This window comes from Dendrobates tinctorius, unplaced genomic scaffold (assembly GCF_039654945.1).
Source record: "Dendrobates tinctorius isolate UK_male_01 unplaced genomic scaffold, ASM3965494v1 ptg000003l, whole genome shotgun sequence".
Classification (NCBI taxonomy): domain Eukaryota; kingdom Metazoa; phylum Chordata; class Amphibia; order Anura; family Dendrobatidae; genus Dendrobates; species Dendrobates tinctorius.
In genome coordinates, this window is record NW_027361671.1 from 49,377,988 (window position 1) to 49,390,783 (window position 12,796).

General features: G+C 43.3%; 1 protein-coding gene across 4 annotated transcripts in view; it reads right to left on the reverse strand.

Moving 5' to 3' along the window:
* Positions 1 to 12,796, reverse strand: part of EPB41L4A (erythrocyte membrane protein band 4.1 like 4A) — a 591,957-nt gene that overhangs the window by 139,521 nt on the left and 439,640 nt on the right. For all 4 annotated transcript variants that reach the window (XM_073550667.1, XM_073550634.1, XM_073550632.1 and 1 more), the window contains 2 exons: positions 10,994 to 11,082; positions 8,893 to 8,956 (listed from right to left, as the gene is read on the reverse strand). In XM_073550667.1, the coding sequence (XP_073406768.1) occupies positions 8,893 to 8,956; positions 10,994 to 11,082 (153 nt within the window). The remainder of the gene's footprint in view (positions 1 to 8,892; positions 8,957 to 10,993; positions 11,083 to 12,796) is intronic.

Consider the following 12,796-nt stretch of genomic DNA (forward strand, 5'->3'; position numbering starts at 1 on the left):
GTCATGTGCGTTTGGAGAGCCCCTGATGTACCTAAACTATTGAAACTCCCCACAAGTGACCCCATTTTGGACACTAGACCCCCCACGGAACTTATCTAGATGTGTGGTGAGCACTTTGAACCCCCAAGTGGTTCACAGAAGTTTATAACACTCGGACGTGAAAATAAAAAAATCATTTTTTTCCACAAAAATGATATTTTTGCCCCCAATTTTTTATTTTCCTAAGGGTAACAGGAGAAATTGGACCCCAAAAATTGTTTTGCAATTTGTCCTGAGTAGGCTGATACCCTACATGTGGGGGTAAAACACTGTTTGGGCGCATGGCAGAGCTTGGAAGGGAAGGAGCACCATTTGACTTTTTCAACTCAGAATTGGCTGGAATTGAGATCAGACGCCATGTTGCATTTGGAGAGCCTCTGATGTGCCCAAACAGTGGAAACCCCCAATTCTAACTCCAACCCGAGCCCCAACATGCCACTAGCCCTAACCCTAACCCTAGCCCTAACCCTAGCCCTAACCCTAACCCTAACCCTAGCCCTAGCCCTAACCCTACCCTAACCCTAGCCCTAACCCTACCCCAACACACCCCTAGCCCTAACCCTAGCCCTAACCCTAATGGAAAAATGGAAATAAATACATTTTTTTTATTTTATTATTTTTCCCTAACTAAGGGGGTGATAACGGGGGGTTTGATTTACTATTTATGGCGGTTTTTATTTTTGGCAGCTGTCGCACGCTAAAAGACGCTTTTTATTGTAAAAATAGTTTTTGCATCACCACATATTGAGAGCTATAATTTTTCCGTATTTTGACCCACCGGGTCATGTGAGGTCTTATTTTTTGCGGGACGAGTTGACGTTTTTATTGGTACCATTTTCGGGCACGTGAAATTTTTTGATCGCTTTTTATTCCGATTTTTGGGACGCAGAATGAAGAAAAACCAGCGTTTCATGAATTTCTTTTGGGGGGGTGCGTTTTCACCGTTCCGCGTGCGGTAAAATTGATAAAGCGGTTTTATTCTTCGGGTCAGTACGGTTACAGCGATACCTCATTTAGGTCGTTTTTTTATGTTTTTGTCGGTTTTATGCAATGAAAACTATTATTAGGGCGGGTCGTTACGGACGCGGCGATACCTAATATGTGTACTTTTTTTGTTTTTTTTATTATTATTATTTCCAAAAAATGGATTTATTGGGGGAATATTTTTTTTTTTTTTCTAATTTATTTGGCGATTTTTTTTAAATTATTTTTACACTTTTTTTATTTTATTAAATAGTCCCAGGTGGGACATCACTGTCCTGTGACAGATCGCTGATCTGTCACATCACAGATCACTGTGACAGATCAGCGATCTTACACAGGCACTGCAGAAGGCTTCCTCATGCCTGCGCTTTGCAGGCACTGAGGAAGCCAGCTTCCTCAGGCCCCCGAAGGCCCCCGTCGCCATCTTGGATTCGGGGGCCTGGAGGAAAGGAGTCCCCCGCAGCAGCGCTGCACATTGCGCTGCCGTGGGGGGCTCAGAGAAGCACGGAGGGAGCCCCCTCCCTGCCGATGCTTCCCTTTAACTCCCGGTACACCGCGATCATGTTTGGTCCGTGACCGCCCCTGACACATTGTGCCGGGTGTCAGCTGTGATAATCAGCTGACACCCGGCCGCGATCAGCGGCGCTCACCACGTGGGCGCCGCTGATCGCGCCCGACGTACTATCCCGTCCATGGGCATAGGGGCCCAGGTCCCATGGACGGGATATACCGTCAGATGTCAGGAAGGGGTTAATGATCTTTCCCGAGTACAGAACGTCCCATTTTAAAAAAAAAAATGCTTTACTGTCATTTTTTCATAACACTTTTGGAAAGATACTATGAGAAACAAAAATAATTTTTTTAACCTAATATAGGGTATAAAATATGTTCCCTTGGAAATCAGGATATTGTAGACAGAGTCATGTTACATTAAAGGGAAGGTGCCGTGTTTTTTCATAATTTAATGTAAAAAAGAAAATGGTATAAAAAGATATTGTCCCCTAAGCTTTACTGTATTAATGCAGCCACTGGGGGATGCCATCTTACCTTTCTGGCTGTTGAACGACACTTTTCATGCTCATTTACAGCAGTCCCTGGGCATAAGAGATAACAGTCGGCTCCCGACCCTATCTGCACCATTGCAGCAGCATCAGCTGTGAACTGGGCACGCCCCTGTGGGCAGCTCAATTCACAGCTGTAGGTGTGGCCAGGCGCCATTTTATTAGAGCCCAGTGCTTTCCTTTTAGCTCCATTTACACTCTATTGCAAGCCCTGTTATGCCGGATGCAGGGCTTGGATGTTCACTGTATCTAATCCTCTCCTGTGTGATACTGACTGCTAAGCCGTGTATCTAATCCTCTCCTGTGTGATACTGACTGCTGAGCCATGTATTTAATCCTCTCCTGTGTGATACTGACTGCTGAACCGTGTATCTAATCCTCTCCTGTGTGATACTGACTGCTAAGCCGTGTATCTAATCCTCTCCTCTGTGATACTGTCTGCTGAGCAGTGTATCTAATGCTATCCTGTGTGATACTGACTGCTGAGCCGTGTATCTAATCCTATCCTGTGTGATACTGACTGCTGAGCCGTGTATCTAATCCTATCCTGTGTGATACTGACTGCTGAGCCGTGTATCTAATCCTATCCTGTGTGATACTGACTGCTGAGCCATGTATCTAATCCTATCCTGTGTGATATTGACTGCTGAGCCGTGTATCTAATCCTCTCCTGTGTGATACTGACTGCTGAGCCGTGTATCTAATCCTCTCCTGTGTGATACTGACTGCTAGGCTGTGTATCTAATCCTATCCTGTGTGATACTGTCTGCTGAGCCGTGTATCTATTCCTATCCTGTGTGATACTGACTGCTGAGCCGTGTATCTAATCCTCTCCTGTGTGATACTGACTGCTGAGCCATGTATCTAATACTATTCTGTATGATACTGTGTGCTGAGCCGTGTATCTAATCCTATCCTGTGTGATACTGACTGCTGAGCCGTGTATCTAATCCTCTCCTGTGTGATACTGTGTGCTGAGCCATGTATCTAATCCTCTGTGTGATACTGACTGCTGAGCCGTGTAGCTAATCCTCTCCTGTGTGATATTGACTGCTGAGCCGTGTATCTAATACTATTCTGTGTGATAATGTGTGCTGAGCTGCGTATCTAATCCTATCGTGTGTGATACTGACTACTGAGCCGTGTAGCTAATCCTCTCCTGTGTGATACTGACTGCTCAGCCATGTATCTAATACTATTCTGTGTGATAATGTGTGCTGAGCTGCGTATCTAATCCTATCCTGTGTGATACTGACTGCTGAGCCGTGTATCTAATACTATTCTCTGTGATACTGTGTGCTGAGCCGTGTATCTAATCCTATGCTGTGTGATACAGTCTGCTGAGCCGTGTATCTATTCCTATCCTGTGTGATACTGACTGCTGAGCCGTGTATCTAATCCTCTCCTATGTGATACTGACTGCTGAGCCGTGTATCTAATCCTATCCTGTGTGATACTGTCTGCTGAGCCGTGTATCTATTCCTATCCTGTGTGATACTGACTGCTGAGCTGTGTATCTAATCCTATCCTGTGTGATACTGACTGCTGAGCTGTGTATCTAATCCTCTCCTGTGTGATACTGACTGCTAAGCCATGTATCTAATCCTCTCCTGTGTGATACTGTCTGCTGAGACGTGTATCTAATCTTATCCTGTGTGATACTGTCTGCTGAGCTGTGTATTTAATCCTCCTGTGTGATACTGTCTGCTGAGCCGTGTATCTAATCCTATCCTGTGTGATACTGACTGCTGAGCCGTATCTAATCCTATCCTGTGTGATACTGACTGCTGAGCCGTGTATCTAATCCTCTGCCGTTTGATACTGCTCTCCTGAAATACTCCGTGCTGCTGTCACCCTGCTGGTATTATGTGTGAACTATATGGCAGTATTGTGTGTGAAGTATATGGCGGTATTATGTGTGAAGTATATGGCGGTATTATGTGTGAACACTATGGCAGTATTATCTGCTAAAAGGGGACCCATTCTAGGGTGGTTCTGGCTGGGCACCTGAACACGGGTCAGGGGTAATAGTTAGGTGCAGTCAGGGGAGGGCTGGTGAGGGAGCTGAAGAGAGGGGTCTCATTTTTATCGTTACTGTATGGCTACATTTCCCCCCAGCCTGCTTCCCAGCGTCACTCCGGACTGCGCCTGTCGCCTCGCTTTCACACATTGCCAGGACAGGATCTGAGGAGGGGAATGGGCTCTTTGCATGCAAAGTCTGGATCAGAACAGGCCATCAATCAGCAGAAATGTTTCCTGGATTTCTGTGCTGCTGTCACCCTGCTCCTCCCCCATATATCTCTCTCTGTGCCCCCCATAGACCAGCGCACTGCTCTCCTGAAATACTCTGTGCTGCTGTCACCCTGCTCCCAGAATCCTTGGTGCCTGCCATTGTCAGTGACCGAAGACCCCATTCCTCTCCTCAGATCCTGTCCTGGCGATGTGTGAAAGCGAGGCGACAGGGGCCTGATATATGGTGGAAGGAGCAGGGTGACAGCAGCACAGAGTATTTCAGGAGTGCAGTGTGCTGGTCTATGGGGGGGCACCCTGTTCGGTGCCAGGGATTGTACATAGAGCGCTGTGTTACATACACATGGATGGACCATCTGCTTGTCTGCTCCACAGAAATCCAGGAAACATGTCTGCTGATTGGTGACCTGTTCTGATCCAGACTTTGCATGCAAAGACAGTCAGTAACTTTGCAGGCCCCATCAAAATGGCTGCTCACTGTGTTCCTAAATGTCATCCTCTCTTTTCCCTTAGCAAACACCCAGAAGGGGAGGAGAGGAGTGACATCACACCCATGTCAGCAGATTCCGCCCATAATTACTGCAGGGCAGTAATGAGAGCTAGTTGCACTAGGTTTTTGTGCCAAACTTCAGTAGCTGCTCCCCCTAGTGTTAACAAGTGGAAATGCCAAACTTTTTAAAATTACAGTATTTTTCAGATTTTACAAAATTAAAAACAAATGATAATATTTTTTAAGAAAATGTAAACATTAATTCTTTACATTCTGAAAAAATATTTTTTGGATGGCACCTTCCCTTTAATATACCAGGCGCAACATTCACGTATGAGGAAGACCAGCCTGTCTGCTAGTTGTACAGGGTTGGAGTAACCCGCCAAGCAGGGCATCCTCCCTAATTCCTTACCACATACCTCACCCTCACTGTGCTGTTTGCAGACCGTGGTATGTGCCAGCTGGCACTGCTCATTTTCACGAAGTTTGGGGGAGTTCAGTGTAATCCCCAGGTAAACAGCCTATTAGCTGAGGTCAATGGCAACAGAAATATTTCAAAGCTGTACTATTTGGGTGTGGGCATGATGCACGGTGAGGTGAGAGGGGATGTTAGCATTACAAGGAGTAGATGTTACTGTATTACAAGACTACATTCTTTTCTGAGACACGGATGGAGTTTCATCTTGTTTGTTCGCCGTCGTTAATCCCTTTGGTTGAATTTCACCAACCGAGAGGCTGATCTTAATGTGCCATCAATATATAAAGAAAAACATGCTTGGCGGCCTAGGCTGCCATCCAAATCATGAAAAAGTGCACTTTGGATTAAAAAATTCTCAGCCACCATCAGGAAAGAAAAATGGAATGGTGAGAAAAGATTCCACCTTTATTTGTCAAGGGATTAAATCCCTGAGTGTGTAGGAACAAGTTTCTTCAAGAGCATAAACATAAAGAAATGGTCTTAAATATGCCAAAAAGTCTATTTTCTTCCCTCCATGCCCATGCTAAATATCTGAATTATATTGTATTTGTCATATGTCTTAAATTCACTTGGTCCACCGTGAGCAGAGGTGTGACACCCATGCTTCTCTGCATTTTGTAGGTCTACAACGGAGGCTTATAAATTACTTAAAATCTGTCAATACAGCCTCATTCATACACCCTTGTTCGGACCGCAATGCACAGACTGACCGCAGGTCTTCTGACCAGAGCGTGAAAGCCTCGTATATATGAAACGGTCAAGACCCAGGGATAGACCATACATTGTGGTCCGTACTTGGACAGTGATACATGAACCTTTAAATATGACCTATGGGTTCGTTCAACCAAACACATTTTTGAGTCCTGTAGATGTGGAAAACAGACCACACACTGACAGCACACGGACCAATGATAATCAATGTGTTATTTCACATAGATGATTTTCCATGCAGACATAAGTGACCTTCTAAGTATTGATGTGCAAAAATGGATGCCGTATAGATGTTAAAATCAGACATACGAGTGACAATATGGACAAAAATCGGCTTTTTCAAGGTGATAAACACAGCCTAAGGGTGTGTGCACACGTTGCGGATTCTGCTGCGGATCCGCAGCGGATTTGGCCTGCGGATCCGCAGCAGTTTCTTCTGCGGTGTACAGTAATGATAGTAATCTTTATTTGTATATAGCGCTAACATATTCCGCAGCGCTTTACAGTTTGCACACATTATCATCACTGTCCCCGATGGGGCTCACAATCTAACAGTACCATTAGAACCTATGTAAATCCGCAGCATGTCACCTCTTTGAGTGTGGATTCCACAGCGGATCGGCACCTGCTCTATGACAGGTGTCAAACTGCAGGGGAAAACCGAAGGCAAATCCGCAGAAAATCCGAAGATAAACCGCAGATAAACCTGAGGATTTAGAAAAATCCACGCGGAAAATTCCGCAGCAGAATCCACAACGTGTTCACACACCCTTAGGCTGAGTGCACACGTACTTTTTTTGCCCTGCGGATTTTTCCGCGCAGAATTGAAGAAATCCGCAGGTCAAGTGACCTGCATTTTTCCTGCGGATTTCTTCCATTTTTAATGCGGTTTTCTTGCAGTTTTTGTGCGGTTTTCCCCCTGCGGATTTGAATACTGGGGAGGTGGAAAACCGCACAAAAGACGTGCCATGCTGCGGATTTTGTACCGCAGGAAAACCATGCGGAAAAATCCGCAGCGTCTGCACAGCTTTTTTTTTCATTGATTTAAATGCTACTGTACATCACAATGCGGATATGCAACGTTTCTGAGCTGTAAAATCTGCTGCGGATCTGCTGGATATCTGCATCGTGTGCACACAGCCTTAAGGGGGTTTTTTGCACATAGCGATATCGCTATAACGTCACCGATTTTGTGACGTTATAGCAATATCGCTAGCGATATCGCTATGTGTGATACTTACCTCCGACCGGCTCCCCCGCTGTCCATCGCTGATCGTGCGAGAATGTCCGGCTCCATTTCTCGTCTTCAGCTTCCTGCTGGGGCTTCCTGCTGTGACGACGAGCGACACGTGGAGGCGGGCGGGAGGACGTCAGGATCGCTGTGTGTGAAAGGTGAGTATCGTGTGCTGCGTCGCTGTGAGATCTGCCTGTGTGACAGCTCACTAGCGATCATTTAGCGATGCACCAGCGATCCTGACCGGGTCGGATCGCTGGTGCATCGCTAAATGTAAAATGGCCTTTAGACTACCGGTGTTAGTCCTGTGCACTGGTACAGTCACCGCTCTGAGTGTAAAGAGCGGCGGCTGTAATGCGGCCCGGCCTTGACTGACTCTGCATTACGGATTGCTGTCAGTCAGTGAAGGGGTTGCGGTTACAGTGGCCGCTCTGTATTCTCATAACGGTGACTAAGTACTTACAGGCAGCTAGTTGCCATCTGTCTGCAAGGTGCCGATCTCTGCCGCTTCAGAGGGGTCACGGACCACTCCTGCCGGTGATTCTGCTGCTTCATTCAACGTCACATCATCAGAGCAGCTCTTTCTCTTCTGGAGTCACTGCTGTCATTATGCTGACTAACAGCCGGCTCCCAACAGTTAAGTCAGGGAAATATTGACACAGGAGATGATTGATCCGCATAAATAGCTAATACAATTTATTATTCAAAAATTCCTTAAATATTAATACAACTTGTATTATGTATGTTGTTACATATGGTGTACCTACTGTTGATTTTATGTAAGCAGGATCCATCAGCTTTTCAGAGCTCTCAGTTTTATTAAACACAAGTGTTGAAGTAGTACAATCAATAAAGACAATTCCAGTCTCTGTTGCCAAACTGAACAGTAACATCTATTTGTTCTGCTTTCATTAATATTTCCAACATTAAAGGGGTTATCGGGGACTTTTCTTACTTTCACACATGGAGCTAAGAACTAACAGACAGGAAATTGCTGACTAACTGCCTATTCTGCTAATCTCTGCAACTCAGAGGGTTCAAAATCCTCTCCTGCCGACAAATCTGTTGCTTCATTTGGCCTCATGTCTATAAAGCAGGTCTTCTTCCACTTTGTCGCCAGGATGTCATGCTGATTGACAGCCGACTCGTGATCCATCAGTATTTTGGACCAGATTTTCTCCGTTTTTGGACCGTGTGTTAGCCCTATAGACTTCAGTGAGTACATATTTCTATTTGTGAAAAAGGCAAATAGTACTTGTATGTGAGAAACAAACGTCTTACGAGCCCTAGTACTGACCTTAGATGATACATCTATGTAGCTTAATATCTGAATAGATTAACTGTTTTATTAATTCACTGTACAAACAATCAAGTATGTAAAATTGCCTTTATTAGAATTCAGTTAGAATTCAAGCTGTTTTTTTCTCGAAATGATGTGATACATCAGTTTAAATACACAGTATAATCTAAATACATTGAATAATGTACTTATCTGTATAGATTTGTACATGTAATTTTTATGTGTTTCTTCTATTCATTATCCCTTGAATCCTATTATTCCATGCAGCTACTTGCGTCCTTCTAACATTACTATTAAAGACATCACGGCAAAAATATATCAACTCTGACAGTTTAATTTACTTACATCTTTTCCAACAACTCGTAGTTCAAACTGTGTCTCCTTGAAATGAATCTTTGTAATTCTAGGCCTATTAGAAAAAAAGAACATTACTGAATATGAGCCCACAATTACGTAAATTTTCGTCTGCTTGATTCGCGAGAAAAAGTTCAAAATTTCAAGCTGTTCCAGAGATTTTCTGTGTACGCAGGTTGTTGGATCAGGGCTGAACAGTAAGTTGTGCCAGCTGCAGATTACATAACCTTGTACCGATAGCTACACTCCATTCACCATGTATATGTTCACAAGAAGTAACGAGGCCAACAACAAGACAAAACAAACAAGCACCAGAATGGACAAGTGTACCATGTACTCAACTGACAAGTGCGCTATTGTGCACAAATGATAACTATTTCATCTGAACACCTTGTCTAATGTGCTTGTACAGCTGGGACTTCACACAAACATTTCTCACATTCCTTCCATTATGAATACATTCAATCACTGCAATATCAGTTTTCCAAATGTTTTGCTAAATTCTCTCTCTTATTTGCGGAATTATTGTTTGTTTGTTTGGTTTTGTGTTGTGACTAAGGCCCTTTCACATTGCATTCTTGCTCATGTTCAGTGGTCCCGTCAGGCTTCCGTCTGAACTACCCACAAAATGAGATTCTGCCATATGCGCTGACAGGGCTATTTACTACAATGGCTCCGACGTGCATCATTTTCAGTCATACACGCCTACTGGAGGCAGACACTAAGGCCGGGGTCACACTTACGAGAAACTCGCACGAGTCTCGCATCTCAACATCCCGCACTGCCACCTGCACTCAGACCGGAGCTCTCTGCTGCATAGAAATATATGCAGCCGCACACTCCGATCCAGAGTGCCGGCGGCAGTGCCGGGTATTGAGATGCGAGACTCGTGCAAGTTTCTCACAAGTGTGACCCCAGCCTAAGACATAGTCTACTACGTTTGAGTGTCTGCCTCCAGTAGGCATCTACACCCAAAAATTATGCACATCAGAGCACACGTTGATTCTGTCAGCATCATTTTGGTCAATGGCCCGGTCGGCACATACAACCGAATCCCATTTTGCGGGGTTATTTAAACACAAGCCCCAATGGGACCACTGAACGTGGTCAAGAACACAATATGAAAACACCATTATTTTTCTATATATTGTTGGCCCACTACTATTAAAAGGACAACCAATTTTTAGGTTAGGTCATAGAAATCTTACATTTAAGACCTTCAAAGGGCAAGATCTTTTATATTGTGTCCTGATATGTAGGAGCGAACATAACATTTGTGCATTCGCACAGAATCCCGAGGGGTAAGAAGGTGGAATTGTGCATTATTGGACTGCAAAGGGCGCATATATTGCTCTTACACAGGGGCCCTGTTCTGTCTGTTTCCACCAGTGCTGATACGCAAAATAGAATTCATACAGGGTGTACTTAGTTTTTCACATGACTGTACATATACACCGTGTGCAGTATTATTAGGCAAGTTGTATTTGAGAGGATTCTTTTTTATTGAATAACAACTATGTTCTCAATCAACCCAAAAGACTCAGATATCAAAGCTTAATATTTTTGGAAGTTGGAGTGGTTTTTTTTTTAGATTTGGCTATCTTAGGAGGATATATGTTTGTGCAGGTAACTATTACAGTGCAGAATTATTAGGCAACTTAATAAAAAACAAATATATACCCATCTCACTTGTTTATTTTCACCAGGTAAACCAATAGAGCAACACAAAATTTAGAAATAAACATTTCTGACATTCAAAAACAAAACAAAAAAAAAAAATCAGTGACCAATATAGCCACCTTTCACAAACAGATATCCTCCTAAGATAGCCAAATCTAAAAAAAAACCCACTCCAACTTCCAAAAATATTAAGCTTTAATATTTATGAGTCTTTTGGGTTGATTGCGAACATAGTTGTACAATAATAAAAAGAATCCTCTCAAATACAAATTGCCTAATAATTCTGCACACAGTGTATGTCAGCTACTTCCACAACATTCACAGCATTTAATCTGTGACATTTGAAGCATTAGTCTCAAAAGACAAAATACTTGATCAATAATGTAATCTTTGTAAAAGAAAAAAAACTTACCAAAAATATTTTCCCACTTGCTTCTTATTCTTGTATACAACCAGCCCTACGGGGGTGAGACCTAAAAAGTATTCAGAGTTGTTTTCCCCCTATAAAAAAGTATAACAAAGCACAAAGTATTGATAAATGTCCCTATTACTATGACTGTTGTACAGAAGACAGAGGCTTTACATGTGTTCCATCGAAAACACCTGTCGCACCATTTACAGTGGGTACGGAAATTATTGACCCCTTCAAATTTTTCACTCTTTGTTTCAATGCATCCATTTGGTAAATTCAAAAAAAGTTCATTTTTTTCTCATTAATGTATACTCTGTACCCCATCTTGACTGAAAAAAAAAAATAGAAATGTAGAAATTTTGGCAAATTTATTAAAAAGAAAAACTGAAATACCACATGGTCATAAGTATTCAGACCCTTTGCTCAAACACTCATGTTTAAGTCTCATGCTGTCCATTTCCTAGTGATCCTCCTTCAGATGGTTCTACTCCTTCACTGGAGTCCAGCTGTGTTTAATTAAACTGATAGGACTTGATTTGGAAAGGCACACACCTGTCTATATAAGACCTCACAGCTCACAATGCATGTCAGACCAAATGAGAATCATGAGGAGCTCAGAGACAGAACTGTGGTAAGGCACACATATGGCCAAGGTTACAAAAGAATTTCTGCAGTACTGAAGGTTCCTAAGAGCACAGTGACATCCATAATCCTTAAATGGAAGAAGTTTGGGACCACCAGAAGTCTTCCTAGACCGCGCAGTCCAGCCAAACTGAGCAATTGTGGAAGAAGAGCCTTGGTGAGAGAGGTAAAGAAGAACCCTAAGATCACTGTGGCTGAGCTCCACAGATGCAGTAGGGACATGGGAGAAAGTTCCGCAAAGTCAACTATCACTGCAGCCCTCCGCCAGTCGGGCCTTTATGGCAGAGTGTCCCGACGGAAGCCTATCATTAGTGCGCAATATATGAGAGCCAGCATAGAGTTTGCTAATAAACACACAAAGGACTCCCAGACTAGGAGAAATAAGATTCTCTGGTCTGATGAGATGAAGATAGAACTTTTTGGTGATAATTCTAAGTGGTATGTGTGGAGAAAACCAGGCACTGCTCATCACCTGCCCAATACAATCCCAACAGTGAAACATGGTGGTGGCAGCATCATGCTATGGGGGTGTTTTTCAGCTGCAGGGACAGGACGACTGGTTGCCATTGAAGGAAACATGAATGCGGCCAAGTACAGAGATATCCTGGATGAAAACCTCTTCTAGAGTGCTCTGGATCTCAGACTTGGCCGAAGGTTCACCTTTCAACAAGACAATGACCCTAAGCAGACAGCTAAAATGACAAAGGAGTAGATTCAGAATAACTCTGACCATTCTTGACTGACCAAGCCAGAGCCCTGACCTAAACCCAACTGAGCATCTCTGGAGACACCTGAAAATGGCTGTCCACTAACGTTCACCATCCAACCTGATGCAACTGAAGAGGATCTGGAAGAAGAATGGCAGAGGATCCCCAAATCCAAGTGTGAAAAACTTGTTGCATCATTCCCAAGACAATTCATGGCTGTACTACCTCAAAAGGGTATACTTATCTGAATACTTATGACCATGTGATATTTTAGTTTTTCTTTTTTAATAAATTTGCAAAAATTTCTACATTTTTTCCAGTCAAGATGGGGTGCAGACTGTACATTAATGAGAAAAAATGAACTTTTTTGAGTTTACCAAATGGCTGCAATGAAACACCAAGAGTAAAAAATTTAAAGGGGTCGGAATACTTCCTGCACCCACTATATATTTTA